Source organism: Cyanistes caeruleus, chromosome 1 (genome assembly GCF_971803275.1).
Source record: "Cyanistes caeruleus chromosome 1, bCyaCae1.hap1.1, whole genome shotgun sequence".
Lineage (NCBI taxonomy): Eukaryota > Metazoa > Chordata > Aves > Passeriformes > Paridae > Cyanistes > Cyanistes caeruleus.
Genome location: NC_141701.1, coordinates 51,667,682 through 51,689,021, shown reverse-complemented (window position 1 = coordinate 51,689,021; position 21,340 = coordinate 51,667,682). Strand labels below are relative to the sequence as shown.

The 21,340-nt window shown below is 39.9% G+C and overlaps 1 protein-coding gene across 22 annotated transcripts in view; it reads left to right on the top strand.

Moving 5' to 3' along the window:
* PPP4R1 (protein phosphatase 4 regulatory subunit 1) overlaps nucleotides 1-21,340 on the top strand; it is a 64,154-nt gene that overhangs the window by 41,662 nt on the left and 1,152 nt on the right. For 9 of the 22 annotated variants that reach the window (XM_086892178.1, XM_086892187.1, XM_086892157.1 and 6 more), the window contains 10 exons: nucleotides 1,816-1,946; nucleotides 3,083-3,603; nucleotides 10,870-11,045; nucleotides 15,020-15,115; nucleotides 16,390-16,575; nucleotides 18,038-18,199; nucleotides 18,779-18,879; nucleotides 19,254-19,374; nucleotides 19,471-19,605; nucleotides 20,613-20,754. In XM_086892178.1, coding sequence (XP_086748304.1) covers nucleotides 1,816-1,946; nucleotides 3,083-3,603; nucleotides 10,870-11,045; nucleotides 15,020-15,115; nucleotides 16,390-16,575; nucleotides 18,038-18,199; nucleotides 18,779-18,879; nucleotides 19,254-19,374; nucleotides 19,471-19,605; nucleotides 20,613-20,754 — 1,771 coding nt within the window. Of the gene's footprint in view, nucleotides 1-472; nucleotides 632-1,815; nucleotides 1,947-3,082; nucleotides 3,604-10,869; nucleotides 11,046-15,019; nucleotides 15,116-16,389; nucleotides 16,576-18,037; nucleotides 18,200-18,778; nucleotides 18,880-19,253; nucleotides 19,375-19,470; nucleotides 19,606-19,846; nucleotides 19,973-20,612; nucleotides 20,755-21,340 lie in introns of all 22 variants that reach the window. The other 13 variants (XM_086892127.1, XM_086892130.1, XM_086892105.1 and 10 more) reach the window with 2 other exon arrangements.

Genomic DNA, 21,340 nt, shown 5'->3' with positions numbered 1-21,340 from the left:
TACAGGCTTGGGGCATCCACAGTCTACCTGGGCAATGGGTTGTAGTGCCTCACCACCCTTGTAGTAAAGAATTGCTTCCTAATAATGCATCAGTACTATTTTTCTTGTCCTTGCTTTAAAAAAATGGTGTAGACATGAGGTCTTGTCTTATAATAGGTTTGTTGGTCTTGGAGGTATTTTTGAAGTTGGGCTTTTTGGGGGCATTTTTTGGGCTATAAATCAGGTTTAAGAGTTAGTACTTTGTTGCTATTCTTCAGACAGGTGAATTTTCCTTATCTGTATCCATAAGTAATATGAAGGTAGCAGATTAGAAGCTTGGCACTACTGAATGTGTGTTTTGTCTTGCAAATGTTAAACCGTGCACCTGAGTATAAAGATGGACAACCAGTTGAAGAAAATGAATGTGAGAACTTGTTTTGAAACAAGCACTGCCTATTCAGACTTGCAAACTCACTGACTATATTCCCAACAGCTGCCGAGGTTTTTCCAGCTCTGCTCTGATAATGTGTGGGGAGTTAGGAAAGCCTGTGCTGAGTGCTTCATGGCAGTTTCTTGTGCAACATCACAGGAAGTCCGGAGGACAAAATTGTCAACCCTTTTTATTAATTTGATTAGTGATCCTTCACGATGGGTAAGATTTGCTTTTTGTTTTTTGAATAGCTGTCCTATTTGAAGGATTTTACCTACAGTACTCCATGTAGGAGTATTGTGGCTGTGGATAATCTAACCTGTTTCATGCACATAAAGCAAAATTGTTCTTAGACTGGTTAGTTCATTGATGGGTGTAGAGAGTCCCTCACATTTTCACTGCAGCATTAAGAAAAACACTGTCAGTGGAGTAGCTTTTTTTAGCCTGTGACTTAACATTGCTGAGATTCATTAGCAAAACTGGAAAACTGATATACCTGTACTTCTTTCGGTTCCCTAAGACCATGTCATTTTTAGGGGGAGGGGGTGCTGGAGTTTTTGGTTGGTTTGTTGATTGGGAGGTTGATTGGTTTTGGGTTTTGTGGGTCTTTTGGATGTTGGTGGTGGGGAATTTTTTATTAATTAATTTTTTAATTGTTTCTTAGGTGATGGGCTTTTGGTTTTGTTTTTTATTTGGAGGGCTTGGGTGGCATTTTTTTGTTGTTGTTTGGGGGGTTGGCTTGGTTTTTTGTTTGTTTGGAGGGGGTTTTTTTTATTTGCTGTCTTGAAGATTTACTCTTAAACCTTAAATTTGTAACTGAGCAGACTACTTCCAAGAGCCAAGGATCATCTGCACAGAAGCATGAGCTCGTGGATCTTGGAAAATCCAAGTTGTAGCCCAGCAGAATTAATCAAATAACAAAAACTAAGAGAATTGTTGAGGAGACTGAATAGTAGGAGAAAGAAGGAGCAAATTCACAGCATAGCCAAATAGAAAAGGGAAAGAAGTATAATGCTTATCAGTCAAATTTCTGAAAGTGAAATGTCTATTTACTGTACATTTTTTTTTCCTTTCAAGTTGTTAAAATTCTGACCTGAGCTCAAATTTACCTGCTTCTATTATCTAAGCAGATTCTTCCTGCTTTGGTTGTGGGGAATAATCCTGTCAGTTTAGTTACCTGTGATTTAATTGGTTTCACCCTGCTTTTTCATTTTCTTTAACATTTTTTTTAAAGTTGGCAATCTGTATACATCTGGCTGATTCTTTCCATATAAGAGCCTCTGCTTTTGGTTTCCTTAGTAGGCTTATGACCCTTTCAATTCCTAATAGCAGGCATTTTAGGTTTTATAGGACAGCAAAATTTATATATATAATTTTGGTTTTTTACCTTGGACTTTTTCCACTAGGTTCGTCAAGCAGCTTTTCAGTCTCTGGGGCCTTTCATATCAACTTTTGCTAATCCATCCAGCAGTGGCCAGTACTTTAAAGAAGAAGATGGTAAAAACCCAGAAGATTGTGGTTCTGCACAGGAAAACAGGTAAGTTTGCTAAATCTACAAGTTTTGTTTTGCCTCCTTGTTCTTCTTTTGCATGAACTACATGTTAGAAAAATTAACTTTCTTGGATAAACTGAGTATTTGGTAAATGGAAAGATCTGGATCTTCTCATTTTCACAGACCAGAATTAGGATATATATTCTGTGGTACCAGAATTAGGATATATATTCTGTGGTGAGATGACTGACTTGATAGACAAGGGAGAGCAGTGTATGTTGTGTACCTGGATTTCGGGAAGGCTTTTGACATGGTCTCTTGTAGGACCCTTGTGGAGAAGCTGCTGAAGTTTGGGTCAGATGAGGAGATAGTGAGGTGGGTTGAGGACCGCCTGCCTGCCTGGCTGGGCCCACTGGCGCTGGTCAGCAGCGCGTAGTTGAAGGTTGCTAACTGATTGTGTGTGAGAGGGATCAGTATTGGCTCCACTGCTGTTTAACATCCTCTTCAGTGATCTGAATGGTGGAGCAGGGTGTCCCTTCAGCAGGTCTGCTGATGACATAAAGCTGGGAGGAGTGGCTGCTTCACCCTCAGGGTAATGCTGCCATCCAGAGGGAGACCTGGACACACTGGAGACAATGCAGTGAAGGGCCACAGAATGACCGACTGAGAGAGCTGGGACTTCAGCCTGGGGAAGAGAGGGCAGGCTGGGAGGGGTCTTACCAATGTGTATAAATACCTGAGGGGAGAGTGAAGAGAGGATGAAGCTGGACTCCTTTTCTGTGATACCCAGTGACAGGACCAGAGTCACAACCCCAAACACAGGAGGTCCTCCTGAACATCAAAACCCACTTTTTTTTTTTTTTTTTTTTTTTTTTACTGTGAGGATGACTAAGCACTGGCAAATGTTGTCAATGAAGGCTGTGGAGTATCCATCCTCTGAAATACTCAAAACCTGTCTGGACAGGTCCTGGGCAGCTGGTTCTGGTTGTCCCTACTTGTACAAGGAGGTTGGCCCAGGTCCCTTCCAACCTTGACCCCTCTGTGATTCTATGGTTTCTGTTTTGTTATGCTGTAAGTAAATTTACTTTGACAAATAAGTTGATAGCATGTATGTGAATTTTCAAGAGTATAATAAGTCTATTTTGGTTTTTTTAATGTCCATTTTCTTTGACACTCAACAGTGAACAAGTCGGGACTGCAGAAGATGTCACAACAGATGAAGAGCACAACAGAACAGAGGATCTGTCTTCACATAGTGATGATAGTGATGATTTTGCAAGAAAACTTGAAAATGTCATAGAAGATCAAAATACAGTGTCAAATAACTCCAAGAGGGAAAGTGATTTCCAGACTGAATCATCCTTCCATTGCACTTTGCCTTCAGAATCTTGTGGGGAAATGGCAGATGAGAATGAGCAAAGTTCTCATTGCTGTACAAGAGATCTGCAGGAAGCTGAGCTGAATTCACAGGAAACCTCTCTTTCAGAGCAGGAATTATACAACTCTTTCCATTTCTGGAGGACTCCACTTCCTGAAATAGATATTGACTTTGAGCTTCAGCAGACTTCTGATATAAAACTCGATAGAGAAATTCAGGAACTCACTATGCCTGTGTCTCCAAGCATTCCTATGGCAACAAGGAAAGAATTAGAAGAAATGATAGAAAATTTGGAACCCCATATAGATGATCCAGATGTTAAAGGTATGGTAAAGATACTGAAGCATTTTTAGTAACATTTTTTTGAAGATATGCATATGTTGCTTCAGCAGTTTGGGCTTTCACCTCTTAGTTGCTTTAAAAGTCAGAAGTCCTGTTTTCTCCTGGTCCTCAAAGAGATTGAGGAAAATTGATAGTGAGCTAAAAGGGAATTTGCATTTGTGCAAAGCTACTTAAAAGGTGTATAATTCCTTTTATGAGCTGAATGCATGTGCAGTTAGCAGAATAAAGTTGTGACTGCTTGTTTTGACATTATAATCAAATAGATGGTTCAAAGGCATATGCTGTTGATAAGCAAGTTTATTTCTAATTAGCATACTTGCAAAATAAGGCAGATTAAGAGGGTTGTTTTTTTTTAATTATCAGTGTGAATAATGGTTTTCTTTTTACGCATTATCCATTTGATTTTGGATTAAATAGTCTCCAGTTTTTTCTTGCAAGGGCTTTGTTATTGCAGTCACATGTTGTCAGCTTTAATGAGACAAGTTTGTCGGATCAGGCTGATAATTGATCCAAGATGAGTTCTTGATGTGAGCACACATTCTCCATTTTAAAAGCTGTTGAAGAATGGAGAAGAGTTTCGTAAGTTTGACAAGGTGGTGAAGCAGCACTTCAGAGACACCTCCTGAGCTAAAAGTACTTGGCTCTGGAAATAGCTTTTTCTTGGTGTTCATATGCTGAATAAATTCTAAGGCACATGGGGCTCAAGTATCTCAGTCAAAAAGTCTGGAGGTACCACTGATGAAGAAGCCATGTTATTTTGGAGTTAAAGAATCTCTAGGGGGAAAGCATGCCTCTATACCAGAAAATGTAGGAGGAAAAGAAGGGGCAAGTTGGGGAAAAACATTTTAGAATAAACTGACACTGCTTTCAACTAATTTTTATTGTTACTAGGTTGATAAGCTAATAACTTTTCTTAAATCCATTTTGTACTTTCGTTTAATCACTTGTGAAGTCAGCAGATAAAACTTTGCTTTAGGAGTGCTTTGGGTACTAAGGAAAGAGGTAAGAAAAAATTTCACCCTTGCTAATGACTTCAGTGTTCATATAACCCATCTCTGAAGCCAACTGCAGAAGCTTGCCCTGCTGTTTAGGTTTACTTTGTAAAACTGTTCTGTCTATAATTAGAGAACATATTTTAACACATAAATTTCGGTGGTTTATGTAAGTAGACAGTTTATGTAAGCATGTAGTTGTACATCCAGAATCATCTTGTGTTATGAATTTGTTTATCATATGTGTTCATGTCTTGTTTCAGAGCAGGTTTTTGGAATTTTGTTTGTTTGTTTGTTTGTTTGTTTGTAGTTCTCTTGACTGGGTGTCAGGAGTATTTCTGTGGAGCTGTTGACCAACATTTGCGCATTTCAGTAGAAGAAAACTGTTATTAGGTTGTCAACACCATAGGTTCTCCTAGTCTGACTTGGTCAAGGCTGTGTAGTGAAGCCCCATAAAACACTCCTCCTAAGTCTTCTACTCTTCTTCCTCTTGCCTGTGCTCTCATTATTCAGTCTAAATACTTGAGAAGCTGGAATTTAACAACATGCCTGTTTCGATTTAGTAACATTGCAATTTTAATTTTGCACAAAGTGCAAGTAATATTAATTTTGCATGCTTGTCTCAAACACTGTGGCACACATAGAAGTGGTAGATATCCAGACTTTAGTCTCTGAATAGCTGACTTAATGCCTGTGTGTTGAATCTTAGACTTCCTAAGTTGTGACAACAGGTAGGCTTGCTGTGGGGATAATCCAGAAGATCAGAGCCCTGACTGTCTCTTTGCTCATGGCAATATAATCTAAAACCATTGTTGCAAACTGATGGTATAAATATTCAGTCAAAAGCTTACCTTAATTTGTTTTCATAGAAATTTTATGAAACTACCTAATTTTGCAGATAATTTTGTCTCTGGTATACATGGCTTACCAATGTATGCCAAACAGCCCTGGTCCCAAATGGCCCCTTGGGTCTTTCCCTGCCTGCACTTCCCCTCTCTGCAAAGCTGGCCATTATGTTTTTGAGTCTTGTACTGTGAGTAGGCTTTGCTTTGACAGCAATGACTGAGCAAGCTAGGAGGGTTTTTTTTCCTCTCTTTATTTCTTTTTAAATCCCTGTGATCTTTTTCTTGCACTTATTTTCTTCATTGGCTTGCTGTCACCTAAGTCCTGGACTCCTGCTTCCATGCTGTGCTCCTGTCTTTATTGCTGCATTCCCAGCCAAGGGATGGGAGTGGAAGATGCTGTGTTCTCTGTGGTGGGTAAGTGGAGGCTTGCCATACTGGAGAGCTTCCATGGGTACACATCTTCTGGCTTCTATAGCAAATTGGCCAGGCATCCTGAAGGCAAGCAAGTGATGGAGTGTGGTTTGGGAGTGAGACTGCGGTGTATCATGTTTTGCATGTGTCAGTAAGATTAAGTTGTTCAGATGACCTTGTCTCTGGCTGTGCCTTGACTCTCCTTGCTTGACTGTGCAAGTTCAGCAGCCTTCTTTTGACATAGGTTTTTGGTTTTGGTTTTTTCTTTTAAGTGTTTTATAAATTTACGAAAAGAAGAAAATGAATTACTGTTGCATGGAACCATAATGGCACAGGGTTTTTGAAGTTTCCTAAGATCACACTGAATTTTTATTATTTCACTCTGCAGAATATATAGTGATGGTAATAAGGTGCTGTTCTTCCCTGTTCAATCAGAAGAGGTTGATGATTTCTATTTTGCTAGTTGTTTCAGAGCCAGTCCCTGACAACTGAGGCAGATGTGGAGATTTGGTGCTGAAGTTCAGCAGGCAGTGGTTTTTTTCCGAGTCAGAGAAATATGATTTTGTTGGGGTTTTCTTGGTAGTTTTTTTTTTTTTTAATTGCTGTTCCTTCCTCCCACCCCACCCTCTGCTTTTCACTGTATGTTCATCCCTAGCAGCTACTATACATTTTTACCCTTATCTCCTCCCCTCCACATGTATTCCCCTCCTTTTTCCTTTTTTTATTTTCATCTTTTTCTATCTGGGGTTGGCATTCCTCTACTTCACGTCTCACTTTACCCTTCTCTGTTGTGTGAGTTGCTTCTCCCCTCACCTGCTTGCATCATTATAGCAGAAGTATTGAGAAAGAATAACTCAATTTTTATCTGAGGCGTACCTGAGTGTGCCATGCCAATGGGAAGAGTCAAAGGAAAGGCATCACCAGGTTGTGCAGCCTGGAGTATGGCATGTTCAGTGCATATCCTCATCTTCCAGATGTCTTGGATGCCAAACAGTTAAGGGGTTACTGTTTACACACACACTGGTCATGGTTACGTGGTTTTGGTTTGGTGGTTTTGTGTTGGGGTTTTTTTTTGGGGAGGGTGGGTGATACTGGTTTGTTTGGGGTTTTCTGCAGTGCACCTCAGTAGAGCAGTTTCTGTTTCAAGCCTTAGATCTTTGCTTTAAGGCATGGAGACTGGTGAGATCTCCAGCAAAAACCAAAGACAATTTTTTTAATGGTAGTCAGTAACCATCATAGAATATTTTTTCCCCAATCTTATCTCAAAACAGGATGAAGTGCTTAACCTGAATCTCACTCTCTCCCTTGGGGCTTTCCTTCTAGAACTAGCTTATTGCTAGTGATAAATCTGAGTAATAGGTGATTGAGCAGTCAGCAGCCAAGATAAAGACAGCCTATTGTCTCACAAGTGAACTTCCGGCTAGCAGAGCTACACAGGCTGTACAGAGTTAAGCACTTGTATTATTGTAATCCCTGTTAAAAGGACCTTTCCAATCCACTGGCCAGACATCTGGAAGGTGTCAAACTGGGAGATGGGAACCTGCACGTTCCTGTGAAATATGTCGGCTTTTTAAAAATTATCACAGGGTCTTTTTTCAGGTCATGTTTTTCCAGTTCCCTGAGGCTGCTGCTGTCTTTACTTCCTTCAGAGTTTGCTTTTCTTTCCTAAGATGTTTTTTAGTTATTTATTTTTCTTTCCACAGACACTTTCTTCAACTGGCTTTATCTTACATTCTGCTTAGAAAGGGCTAAATCATGTAATGTCAGCTTTCCTTAATATTATATGGGGGAATAGAGGAAGCCTGACTTTCAGGCTACTGAGGGAGGCTAACTGTGGCTTAAGCCAGTTATAAGTTGCTTTGCTAAAAGGAGACCTAATAGTGACACACCAGTCCAGATGTGGGGTCAATTGATCCCATTCCCTTGTAAGAAATATGTTTATAAGTTAGGCTACTGACACTGCCTGCAATAAAAGTCTAAAATACGTTGTTAATGGAACAGGTGAGGAGTAAGTGGAGAAGAAAATCTTACGTTTCAGTTACTTCATCTCTGTACCCATTATTGCAGCCCATAGCTTTTGCCTCTGAGTAAGAAGTGAGGGTAAGGAAGGCAGATCCTTTAGGAAAAAAGAAAGAAAGGAAAATCAAAACAAACCATCAATGTCTTCTAGCAAAACATCAGGAGAAGCAAAAAACATAATGAGGTTTATTGAAAGGCCAGAAACTCCTGAACAATCAGGAAATTCAGTAAGACCAGATAAAATATGGTCTAGAATTTACTGATTGCACCAGTTATTTTAGGATGCAGGTACAGTAGCCAAGACTAAATACTTTCTTGTTTAAAAATACATCTCACCTCAAGCAGAAGTTGAAGAAAGAGTTAATTAATGGTCTGAGATCCGGTGAACATTGACTTTATCTGGGCAATGCACAGTTCTGTGCTATGTGCAGAACTGACCTTTACACTCTGATTTTTACTGGTGGTAGTTGTGAAAACTGGTTAGCCAGCATATTCCCTTCTTGAACCATTTCTCTGTCATTCATGAAAGGGGGGAGCCTTATCCTTTATTTGAATTTGAAATTATTTTCTGGAAACCATTGCCTGTCTCATGCCAGTAGGAAATCTCTTCATGAGAGATGACAAGCAGCAGCAATGCTTATGTTAGCTCTTCTTTTAGCTAGGACCTTAAGATGTTTATGGACTGCAGGTCATTCACCTTCAGTGAATGGCAACACGAAGTTCAGTCACAAATAAGCACTGAAAGAAGAAAGAAGGCACTTGCCAGTCAGTGAAATCCTTGGGAGTTTGACTTCTCCTGCCCTTCATCCCCACATCTTGAGGTTATAAAATTGACAAGAAGCTGAGGAAATGCACATTTTTGTCATATTTCTTCTAGGGCAAGCAGAGGAAATCAGGATAGGTGTTGTCTCCATCCTGTAAAGCCCCTAAACAAGGGTGGTCCAGGTGTGTGCAGGCTGACAATGGGGCTTGGGTGGTGAATATGACTTGGAAAATTCCCAATTACTGCTGTAGATACTTCTGTTACTAGAAGTAATCTTCAGAGCTCTGTGTGGATTTTCCAGAAAATGCATAAACAAGCAGTATGTGTTTACCTAGTCAGTGTAAGCTTTCTTGACTTTTAAGTGGAGAGGAATGTACATTTTTCATGAAGTTGACCTTCATGAAAGGGCTTCAAGAAAAACATCTCCTTAATGTACAGCAGAATATAATAATTTTTCATTTACTTGTTTGATTTCTCTAAATGAAAATGGTTTGGAAATAAGCCAGGAATTTCTTGCCCTAGTATAGCCACCTATTTTGCCTGGTTTTGGGGGTGATTTATTTAACGTTTAAGTTTTGGGGAAATTTATTAACCTTGATTTTTTTATTCTTATGGGTCTTAAAGTACATAAGTTTATTGTGAAATAATACTTGAAGAGTAAGGCTGTAGCAGTCTCTTATTAATCTTAAAAATGGTAAAATTCCTTATTTTTATATATGTATATGTAAATTATAATAGATTTATATTTAAATTATATTTTTCACATGCTTTATAGTACAAGTATTAGTATAATGTTGGCTGTACTTTTAAGTTTTTAACAGTGTGTTTTCCCTGTTTCTTGTTGAGGAATACAGTAATACAGCAAGAATATCTTCGGGTTATTTTATCAGAAATTGGACACAGTTAGAGTTAGCATTGCATTTTGTAAACAATTGTCTTTCTTCCTGCTCATCAGACTCTACCAAGAAACCAGTGAACTCACAGTGTGTTTTCCAGTTTTTTGCTAGATTTTGCCAAGGCTTCTAATCTAAGATTTTGCTGAATTAACAATTTTTGTTTCTTGCAACAGTTGTATTTCATATCTGTTTCTTCTATCTACAAATGAGTCCAACTTTCTTTGTTTAGTTCTTGTTAACAGCCATATTCAAAAAGCTAGAGGGAGAAATTCAGAATTCTGTAGTTTAGTATGGCAATATGGGATTAAAATCAAGCATATGGTTTGTTGTGTAATTTCACAGTGAACATTTAAAAAACCTTGGAAAAGACAAAATCTATGAGGAACAGATCTTCCGGATGGCTGGGTAAATTTAATAAGTGAGGAGATGATTCCTCCTTGCCTTCTTGGAAAGAAGTGGAGGAGGAGAGTAGCAGGGTACATTAATCTGCACTGAATTCTGTGTCACTTGCAGCTGAGATTGCCTCTGATACCTGATCTCAGGTCAGGCTATATCCAAGGAGCATTGCTCAACAAAGCTTTTTCTAATTGGCAGTAAACAGAGGGATGGAAAGCAGAGCAGCCTCAGAACTGCTGGATCTTTTCCAAAAGAGTGGATAGCAGAGTATGAAGTGCTAATGCCTTCTTTAGATGAATAAGAGATCAGACAGTACAACCTTCTTATTTGTTTGGAGGATCCAAGGAGGCTGAAGTATTGCATCTGGCATCTTTCTATATAGACCTTGCTTCAGAGTTGCTATTAAAATGCAAGAATTTAATGAACATATATAGAGGGAGAAACAACCTTCTAGAACTTAAATCCTTTTCTCAATCTTTATTTGAATTACTTTGTCCCTCTTTCTTTTAGTCCCACTTCCCACAAATGGCCCAGTCTGTAAGTTAATATTAGTGGGCTGTTAAGCCCCCGAAAAAACTACTTGCACCATTAATATTTACTAAAATTGTTAAAAAGAACTGATCCTGCCATAACAGCAGTCTCCTTATTCCTCTTGGGTTATGGGGTTCATTTGTTTATTTTAGCTTTAGGGACAAATTGCACTGGACTGTGGTTTGGTTGAGTACCGTAGGAAAAGAGTGGGGTATTAATTTAGCACTTAATTGATCCTTAGCTTGGGATTTACCAAGAGCTAGTGATCTTAAGTTGGTTCCTCTCCTGTAGTTCCTCTGCCATCTTTCAGTCACTGTGTAAAAGTTGATCTGTGGACTTGCTAAAAGTTTTATTGCAGTTTAGTCTCTCATGTATTTCTCTTTCATGTACTGCAGCACAAGTGGAGGTGTTGTCTGCTGCACTCAGAGCATCCAGTTTGGATCCTCAGGAAGAGACAATGGCCAGTGTTGGCAAGGGAGCAGATTCACAGACTGAACTAACCATCAACGACCAACAAAGTTTTAAACCTATACTGGGTGATATTGTGCCTTTAATTGGTGACACTGTTGAGGTAAGAAGAGAGTTTTGTACTTCATTTTTTTCCCATTAGGATTTTCAGGGCTCTAGTAAAAGAGCTGTAATTTGCATTCATGTGAGGGTTGCAGCCAAATGCTTTCTACTTTTGGCTGGTGTGGCATTCCCTTTTGTTGGATGCTATTGAAGTGATAGCTACTAAAATAAAAATTGTGTGGGGTGCCTCTGTTTTTGCTAGTTCTTGTCCCTGTAAATTCTTGAAACTGTGTCTGTTAAAATCTCTGGTGTGACTGTTTGAAGATGTTTTAATGCTACCACATTTCATTCATGTCAAATTGCTCTGTGAGCCCCTGCTGATGAGGGAGTCTTCAGTCCCCCTCCCATGAACCTGGAGAACGAGATACTTTGTTCCCTTTGCTCCCTGTTGAATTGATTTATTGTGGTTTACTGGTCTGTGTCAGAGAAGTTCAGGGCCTGCAGTTGTGATGTTGTGTGGACTGCTGAAAAAGAAAGTTAATTCTAACAGTCAGTATCATCTTGAAGGTTTTGCACTTTCAGCCCCTCTCCCCGTTCCCTGCCTCACTGTAGTTCTGGCATTTGATATTCTTTTCTGTTCTTTGCTGTGTCAGGCCAAACCCACTACATTCACTGCATATAGAGCCACAAACTCAGGTGGTATTAAATGCTGTTGCTGTTGCAGAAAGCAATGGTTCCAAAATAGGCTCCATAAAAACAGAGTAAGTGATTTGTTGGATCATACTACTGAAATTGTGTTTTCCAGATGAAATTTTGACAAACATCTCTGAAATGTCTAGGAGTTAGTATCAGTTCAGTGCAAACATTTTCATCCTTCTTTAATTAGAGCAGTGTTTCTTGGTTGACATTTAATTAACTTTTTCTCTAAGATGTTGGACTACCATCTAGATCAAAAACAATCATAATTTAACTCTACAAATATGGTTTGTTTCTAAAACACCACCCCGTCCCTAGTTACTTTATGTCAGGCTCAATATGCTTTTTTTATTATAGGATCTCTTCTTTCTAATGCTAACCTAAAATGACAGTGTACATTTATCCTCCATTCTTAGGAATTTTGGGGGGTGGTGTTTGTTCAGAGGGACCTGTTCTGCATTTCATGTTTTTGTATATAAAGTATAGTGCTGAGAGAAAATTTAAGAACCAGTCACGTAGCTGGTATATGTTGATTTTGCATGTTTCAGTTTTTTGCTCTAAAAGGATGCTCTTAATCTGTCACTTCCTTGTTTGTTACTGGCACTAAATCAGATCCTCATTTTACAAGTGAGTGGATTTTATTGAGGTGACCTAGAATTTTGGGAATCAGTCTCTGATCTGTTGAACAAGTAGGCTGTTGCCCCTAGCAGTGAAGAGGCCTCTGATTTTCACAAGTGGTTGTTCAGGTTTTTCAGTTTAGTGGGCATTTTTCATTATGATTTTTTTTCCCTTCTTGTCTTTTCTTGGGTTTTTTAAATCTCAGCATAGCAGTGTGTCAGTAGGGTACTGGAAACTGGAGAGAAATCAAACTCTCCAGCATTTTATATTGGAATGCAACCTGCACAGTTCTGCACATATACCACTAAGCAAAACCACAGTTTGCTTGTCCTTTGACAGCTGTATTTTCTCATGGAGAAGTTAATGATGCATGTTAAAGAGATATTTTCTATTCAGATGAAAATAAATGAGTAATAGAGTAGACCAGTAAGATTTCTGGGACATGATGAAGCTTGTTCATTGAGGGTAGCTGTTTATTTTTTCTCAAGAGGCACTCTTTTTATTTTCTTTAGGTTGTATGTTCTCTACAAGGTTTGATAAGGGGATGAGTATTGGTCTGTTTTTATTTGGAGGTGGAGGGAGAAAGGAAACTGGGCTAAAACCTTCCCACTCCTGTCTGGCACAAGTAACTCTCTCTAAGAATAGGATGGATGCCAGGAGGAGATGGACCCCTGACACTGGCCTCTTCTTTGTTTGGGCCAGCTTCCTTGTCAGGAAACACCAGCACAACCTATCCTGGTGTGCAACCCTTGACACAGAGCAGAGATCTTCGGAGCACAACCCTGGAGCTCTTCTTATATAGCCAAGGGAAGCTTAACCTTAGAGATCTGTAAGGCTGTGACAAAGATTTTGCATTTGGTACAGAAGAAGCTTTCAGGCTAAACCCTGCTGAATTTTCATGTCCTGGATTTCTGTAGTGCTCAGTTTGGTGTGTGCATGGAAGAGAAGTACAGATGGAACTTCATTTTCAGGGGTAGAGAGACTATGTAACCTAAATACTGACTGATGGCTGTCGTTCTTTACTGAAGCTCTTCCTCTCTGGAATGCATATTTGACTTCAAAAGTGGCTGGGTATAAACATTCCCATCTGTGACACCCTCCATTATATTCAGTTTGACTTGGTTCAGTCCATAAGGCATCATTTTTTGAGCTTAAGCTTTGGGAACTGAGGTAGTAGGAAATGTGAGATGGAGTCCTTTCAGTTTTATTGTAACAGTATGGATGACTAATCTCTGGTCCCATGCAAACTGGCAGCTCATGGAAAGCACTGTGGCTAGGGTGTACTGCCTGCCTCCTAATACCTTGATTTGCAAGACATCAAAGCTGATGACTGGCAATGCTGAAAGTAATCTCTTTTTCAGGGGGAAAAAATCCCAAACAAACAAAAGGCTGAAAGAGTGAAGGAGGAATTGACGGTCAAACCAAAAATCCTGTAGAGATACTTTCAGAGCCTCTGGAGGTTTTATAGTTGGAGCTGTGTGCTGCTGGGCACATTTAGTTACATAGTTGCTTGCAAATATGTTCTTTCCTTGGCTCTTTAACACCTTCTTGCTGCTGCTTCCTAAGCCTGACAGGTGACATGGACTGCTGTGCCAGAGATATGCAATTGCCTCACAGCTCTGCCTGTTCTTTATCACCTGTAATTATATCTCAGCAGCTAAAGCTGCAGCCCAGTGCTTAGATGAAAGCAGCTTGTGGAGAAGGAAAAAGTAACTGAAGTCAAACCAAGGAAGACAAATTGTGTCCTGGAGGCTCTTTTTTTTGAAGAAGTTTGTAGTTTGCTGGAAAATTCTCGTTGTCAAAACAGTCTGAACAGCTGGTGGAAGTAGGCATGCTTTTGTTACTTGTGTTGCTCCTAGGAGCTCACCCTGCAGCATCTGTGAACAGATACCTTGGCTCAAATCTAGCAAAAATGCCTTTGTCCTGTCCCACCACACAGCAGCCTGATCTGCTTTTCAGATATTCCTAGCATACTGCTGGAAATTCATGGTTTGTTTTGTGATGCCCAATCTATCTGGGGAGCTGTGTTTGTAACGAAAGCGTCGGTGCTGCATCCCCCCAGCAGCACAATTTATTGCAGTCCATCACACCTCTGCCACTGTTCTTGAACAGCCTCAGCCCTTATCCTCAAGGCCCAGATGTGCAGCTGGGGTGCTAAAATGATTTTAATAGGACTGCTGAGGGAGGTGATGACTCTTGTCAGCAGCTGTGGCCAAGTAGGACTCAGTTTTATAAGGTGAAGCTTATCCAGAGAAGATTACTGAGTAATCTTCACACCTTGAGGAAGGGTGCAACAGCATGAGTCTCATCAGGTTCTGCTCTTCAGTGTGAGGGTGGCTTTTTTTGACCTTTATCTAGCACAAATCCAGCAAAATCAGCTACAGGTGTTTTCACATTTTCCATTCAGAGGAAAAGCAATAGGACCCATATGTTAGTTATATTTTCCCTAATGCAGTCTCAAAGGTACTCCGTTCCTGTGATTTTCATTCTATAAGAACCAAAATGGAGCAGAGTAAGAGGAGATTCTGTTTGAAATTGAAAGCAGATTTATCTTGCAAACCTTTTGAGTTTGGGCTGCAGCAAAATTGTATTAAGAGGTGTATTCCTTTAATCTAAGAAATAGACTCTGAAGTGAGGACAGCACTTCTTGATGTTGGTATTTCTTTTGTGTTTAATCTTAGAGTGTGTTTTGCATGACCTTTTATTTTTTTTTTTTCACAGAGTATGGATTCTACACTTCACTATATTCATAATGACTCAGATTTGAGTACCAACAGTAGTTTCAGCCCTGAAGAAGAAAGAAAATCCAAAGTACAGGTAAATGACAGTTACTTCTTTTTTCCTTATATGTAGCAGATTAGTGATTTCTTTTTTTTTTATGTATATGAGGATTTCCTTTATCCCCTTTTTCATTCAGTCATTTCTGACATGATATAGTTTCTATTAAATACCTCTTAATTAAGTAGTTTTAAGACAGTCATTGTTTCCAGAGTTAATGGCTTAACTTAGCTGTTACTTCTGTTACATTTATGCATGAAAGATGACAGTATTTTTTTGACATGAGATAACTGTTGTCATAGATCTCCAGGCTCTGTTTCATTTGGTTTAGTTTTCTATGGAAACCATGCTGTAATGGGAATTAGGTTATTGAGGAAACAGGATGTTTTCTTTATTGCATGTTTTGAGAGGAACCACCCCCACCTCTTGATAGCTTTTTTCAGGACAGTTTTGAAAGCTGGAACTGCCTCTGGTATTTTTTTCCAAAAGGAATCAAATGTTTGTTTTTCCATAGTCCGATATTACGTTGCCACTGTGCATCAGTGTGATTCCTTGAGTGGGGAACCTCAGTCCCTCGCTTGTTCTTGTCAGTGGATCTATTCAGCAGCTGTGTTAGGAAAATGCTCTTCTGCACCCCTTAGTACAGTCAGTCCCTGACACAGCTGAAGCAAAGGCAGTAGTGAAGTCAGCACAAAGGGGTTTTCACAGAATTTTGGTTCAGATGCTTTAATTCCTTGGTGGACAGAAGGATCGGTATTCACTGGAGATCTCTTTGTCTCTGGAGAAGCCTCTTCCTCCCTGTTCACTGTTCAGGGAGTTTGGAAGTAGTATTGAACACACTGTACTCTGTTCCCTCCTCTTCCCTACCTCCCCAAGGCATTTTAATTTAGTGTTCTTCTTTCCACCTTCTCAAGATTTTGAGAGAATTATGAAAGGTTTTTTTGAGCATAATTTGCTGTTCTACCTGTCCTTATGGATGACATAAAATGGCCAGTCTGCACAACTCATGATCCTGAATGTTTGCAGAAAGGTAGAATACATACTTTCCATTTCCTGGGCTCGCTTAGACTGGTCCACTTGTTCCTTGCTTATGTTGGTTTGTGTATTTTCAAATAACCACCAGTCATGTTGTTGTTTCTTTGGAACCTTTTGGTGGAACTTAGCTGATACAAAACTGTTGTGCTCTTACTAAGACACTGTAATTAAAAAATACTCTACAGTTTTGGGGAAAAAAAGAGTGTCCCAGAATTATAGTGAGCCTTACGAGGAGTGAGTGAAAAAAGTGTAGAGGCTCTGCCTTTCTCTTTCTGCAGGATGTTGTACCTCAAGCCTTGCTGGATCAGTACTTGTCCATGACTGATCCGTCCCGCGCACAAACAGTCGACACCGAGATTGCCAAGCACTGCGCCTACAGCCTGCCTGGGGTGGCACTGACCCTGGGCAGGCAGAACTGGCACTGTCTGAAAGACACCTACGAGACTCTGGCATCTGACATGCAGGTGAGCTCAAGCACTGAACAGTCTGAAATTCTGGGGTGTGACAAAGACTAATTGGAACCTTTGTAGTGGTTTCTCCTGTTTACTGGGTGTTGGGCTGCTGTGCTTTACACAGAGCTTTCCATCACTGGGGTTATCCTATAACGAATCAGGGTGCAGTGGTTTTTTCAGAGGAAGCAGGGGGTGTGTGGTGCTCAGGTAGTAAAGAAATGAACTGGTTAGAGTGGGAGATGGATCTCCAGTAGGAAAATGAGGAGAGGTTTCCCATTTCCTCTGCATGCTTGAGATCTTAGGGCAGCGTCTGGGTGTCTCCTAGGTTTGAGAATCAGGGCTGTGCGAGCAGAGCAGACGTGCCCCTGCAGGCATGTCTGGAGCTCAGTGAGTCAGCCTCACACCAGGCCTTGGTGCCACATCCAGTTAGTCATACAGGAGTAACATCGCTATCACCACGCAGCAGCACTGCTGCTTTGAAAACAAACCCTGCAAATAGCAGCGTTTTCCTTGTTGTCAGGTGGTAAGGAGGTGGCTTTCTGCATTTTGCTGTCTGTATGCAGTTGTTTCCCAGACCTCCTTTGTTTCCTTTCTTGGAGATGCTCTTTTTATTTTTTTAAATACTCTCAGACTGCTTCACCTCTCTTGAACTTGCAGCTTGCTCTGTCAGAGCAGCAGTTCTCAGTGATACATACTGAGTAATTTTATACATGGCTATTGCTCATGTTTTCCAGGCTCCTTTGCAGCCATTAAAAACAACCTGCTAATAAATTTAAAACATAAGTAAAAACAAATTATCCTGTGTTCAGCAGTGTCCAGAATTTATCTCCAGTCTAATCTGAATTGAGATTGGATCACCAAACCAGGGCAAAAGAACAGTGCCCATGCTGACTGGAAAGTGCTGGCTAAAGAATATATGCTATTTTATTTTTAAAATACTTGCTTGAAATAATTACTCAAATTAAACAATGTGCCCTTAATTTAGGGTGTCTGAAAGCTTCACTGGTCCTTGGGCTGCTGGGCACTAAGTGTGAAAGAAACTTTACTTATTATGGAAGCTAAAATATCCCAGCTGGGATATTATGGGATATATATCTTACTTATTTAATTTTAAAAACAGAACAAGAGAGTAGTAGCATGAAACTAATTTATGCTAAAGAATTTAAAGCAAAAAGTAATGTGTGCAAGAGCACTGATGTCAGGAGCACTATTTTGCACCTGGAAAATTAAAATATTTTGATGACTTATATTTGAATTGTTCCTTGATATTCAGGTGGAAGAAATGATACCTTGTCATTTGTCTTCTCTTTCATTTTTCTTTTCCTTTGAAATATCCAGTGTGATTTTCAGTTGTTAGATGAGACACAAAGATATTTGTAAGCAGTGGAAATCGGTGGGACTCCAGCATGGACACTGACCCTCAGGTTTGACTGGAGCACTTTGGATCAATAACATTGATTTATTTACGTTGCAGTGGAAGGTTCGGCGGACACTGGCATTTTCTATACATGAACTTGCTGTCATCCTTGGAGACCAGCTTACAGCTGGAGATTTAGTTCCTGTCTTCAATGGCTTTTTGAAGGACCTAGATGAAGTGAGGATAGGTGTGCTTAAGCACTTGCATGACTTCCTGAAGGTATGTCTGTGTTCAGCTCTGGTCAAGTGCAGTGACAGATTTTCCTTCATTTCTTTGTATTCATCTTTTTATTCACTTTTAGAATCACACCCATGTAACTGTGGGAATCTCTGCAGATATCTGTTGATACTGGAATATGTGTTGCAGGAGATCTGTGTTGCTGCTACTTTTTTTTTTCTCCGAAGAGCTTTGTTCATGTTTATTCAGTATATGAACGTTTAGGGGTTTTTTTGAGGGCTCTAATCTGCCTACACAACTTACTTGTCAAATTTCTGAAGTTTCTCTGTAACTGCCTCATTTCTGGAGCTGAGAGACACAAATCCTAAAACTATCTTCGCTGTCTACGCCTTCTTCCTTAGAGTAAAAAGGAGACACTTGTCACATTTTCCTTTCAGTGGTGCCCCATGTGATTTTACAGCCTTAAGCATTACAGTTTAGCCCAGGAAAGCAACACTGTTGCTGAAGATAAAAGGTTTTTTTAAATAAAAAGGGTGTTTCATTAGTTGTATTTAAAGCTCTTGTTCTATCTGCTGACTGTAGCCTGTAGTTCTTTATGTAAGTTTGTATTTACTGTTACAGCTTCTTCACGTTGACAAAAGACGAGAGTATCTTTATCAGCTTCAGGAATTCCTGGTGACTGATAACAGCAGGAACTGGCGTTTCCGTGCCGAGCTGGCTGAGTATGTGGTTTTCTGAATGATTATTGTGGATATTTAAAAATGTGAAAATCATTTAATAGAGGTTTTGCAGTGGTATTCCTGATTTCATTTTTGATTAATAGATGGTCCTTCTCCACACGTTGCCCCTTGCTTAAAAATTCCAAGTAGTTGTGTTGTCATTATTGTGAATAAGTGGCAGTTTAATATTTAATAAGTGGCAAGAGACCCACAGTCAAGCTGATGGCACTGAGAAATAGAGGATTTTGCTTCCCATTAACTTCATTATGGCCACATTGCATATTTGATAAGTGTTGTCATATAAATGATGATACTCAGTTAAGCGGCCTTTTTTCTCAGTGTGATGTTCTCTCTTTGGTTCTTCTTCCACCTTGTAGGCAGCTGATTTTGCTTCTAGACCTGTACAGTGCCAGGGACATCTATGACTACCTGCGGCCTATTGCTTTCAGCCTCTGTGCAGACAAAGTGTCCTCTGTCCGCTGGATTTCCTACAAGCTGGTAAAGCAATCTAAATGAATTTAGGATGTCAGACTTCTGGGTGTTGGTCAGGTGTAATTTTTGTATTTACTTTTTTTTTCTTCTCATTTCTTCAAGGTTAGTGAAATGGTAAAAAAGCTGTACATGGCTTCAACACCAACCTTCGTGGTAGACCTCATGAATGAACTTGTTGAAAAGTTCTGTAGATGCCACAAATGGTCTGGTCGGCAGACTTTTGTTTTTATTTGCCAGGTGAAATATATACATTCAAAAATACATATCCCAAAATATGTATTCTGGGGGTTCTGGGGAGGTTGGTTTCTTTGTTATTTGTCTGTTGTTTGTTTGTTTTTGTTTGGGGGGGTGGTGGTGATCAGAATTAAGGGGACTGGAACTTTCCAGCTGTCTATTGACATTATATTGGTGAATATCTGAGAGCTTTTTTTCTAAGGGAATAGTTGGATGGCTGGTTTTTTTGTCTGTTTCTCCACAGATGAGCTTGACTGCATCTTTAGCTCAGCAAATTGGCACTAGATCATCAAATCTGATACTGAATATAGAGCACAAGTGTAGCAAAATAATCTCTGAGTTGGGAAGCTGCTTTGTTGCTCAGCATGAAGTGAGATCATAAATCTTTAGAAATCAATCAGTGGGTGCTGCATATATCTCAACCAGGTTGTGCAGCTTGGTCAAAATCAATGCATTCTCAGCAAAACAAACAGGAGTTGAAACTAGCTGGGATCCCAAGGAAATGGTCAAATTTGGAGGCTGTAGCAGGCTGGAAGCCACCATGGCTGCTGTCCAGGTGGATAATTCTTTGAAGTGTTTGGAGAAATGTGAGCTTTGAGCTTATTCAGAGAAACATGTTTTGGTATAAGAGGTGTTTATTGAGATGACTCATTTTTGTTTTAATGTAGTATCTAGCTTAAGCAAAGACTAAATTAATTTTATGGTTGTAGAGGTCATCTGCTTTTCTCTCCTGTTTTCAAGTGGTATGGTGATTTTAAGGGGAAAAAAAAAAAGGGAGTTCCAGATTTCATACAAAAGTGGACTTCTAACTGGGCCTGAATTTCCTCAAATCTAGTTTACTTCATTGTGTCTGGGTTTGTGCTAGAAACTACTGTAAGTTAAAACTTTGTGGACACCACCTACTGTATAGGTGCTACAAAGGTGATAAGATCTGTTACCTCTGATTATGTGTTGAGATTTCATCCTCCCTGTGCTGAAATTTAATGAAATTGCCTCTGTGTTCCTGCCAGACTATCAGTGAAGATGACTGCCTGCCCATGGACCAGTTTGCTGTGCATCTGTTGCCACATTTACTACACTTGGCATCTGACAAGGTTCCAAATGTTCGAGTCCTGCTTGCAAAAACATTGAAGCAAACCCTTTTAGAGAAAGGTTAGTGGCAGAAGGAGTTGGGCTGACTGCATGGGGTATTTTTTGTCCCTCAGTTTTCCTAAATTCAGCTGGGAAAGAAGAAGCAACATCAGATGTGGGCTGCAGTTGCTTTTGCAGTCTCCTTGGTGTGAGATACTACCTTGGCTGACATAAAGCCATGACCCTGTTATGGTATTTGACCTGCTGTTGTGTAATGCTGAGGAAATGAGTTCTTGCTCGTATGCCAGCCTGTTCTTTTGGTGTCATTTCCCATGAGTGAGCTACTTTGTAGAGCTGTCATCGGAAAGCACAAGTGAGCAACTAGCAACTTTGAAGTTGTTGAACGGTGCCCTTTAGTTTAAAAAAAAAAAGTTGATGTTCTGTGTAAGAATAAGAAAAAAATATACAAATACATACCACCATTTGTTTTCTCACTGGGGGAGAAGAGATGGCTGCTGTTTAGGCTTTATATTTTATGGTAGCAGTGGGAAGAAAGCTTCTCTGGATTCTCTTTAGGGAAGTAAGACATGCAATTCTCAAATTGTGGACTGTGCTTAGGAAAGCATTCCTGGTGCAGGACAGGTGCCAGAAGAGTCAGCAGTGCTCA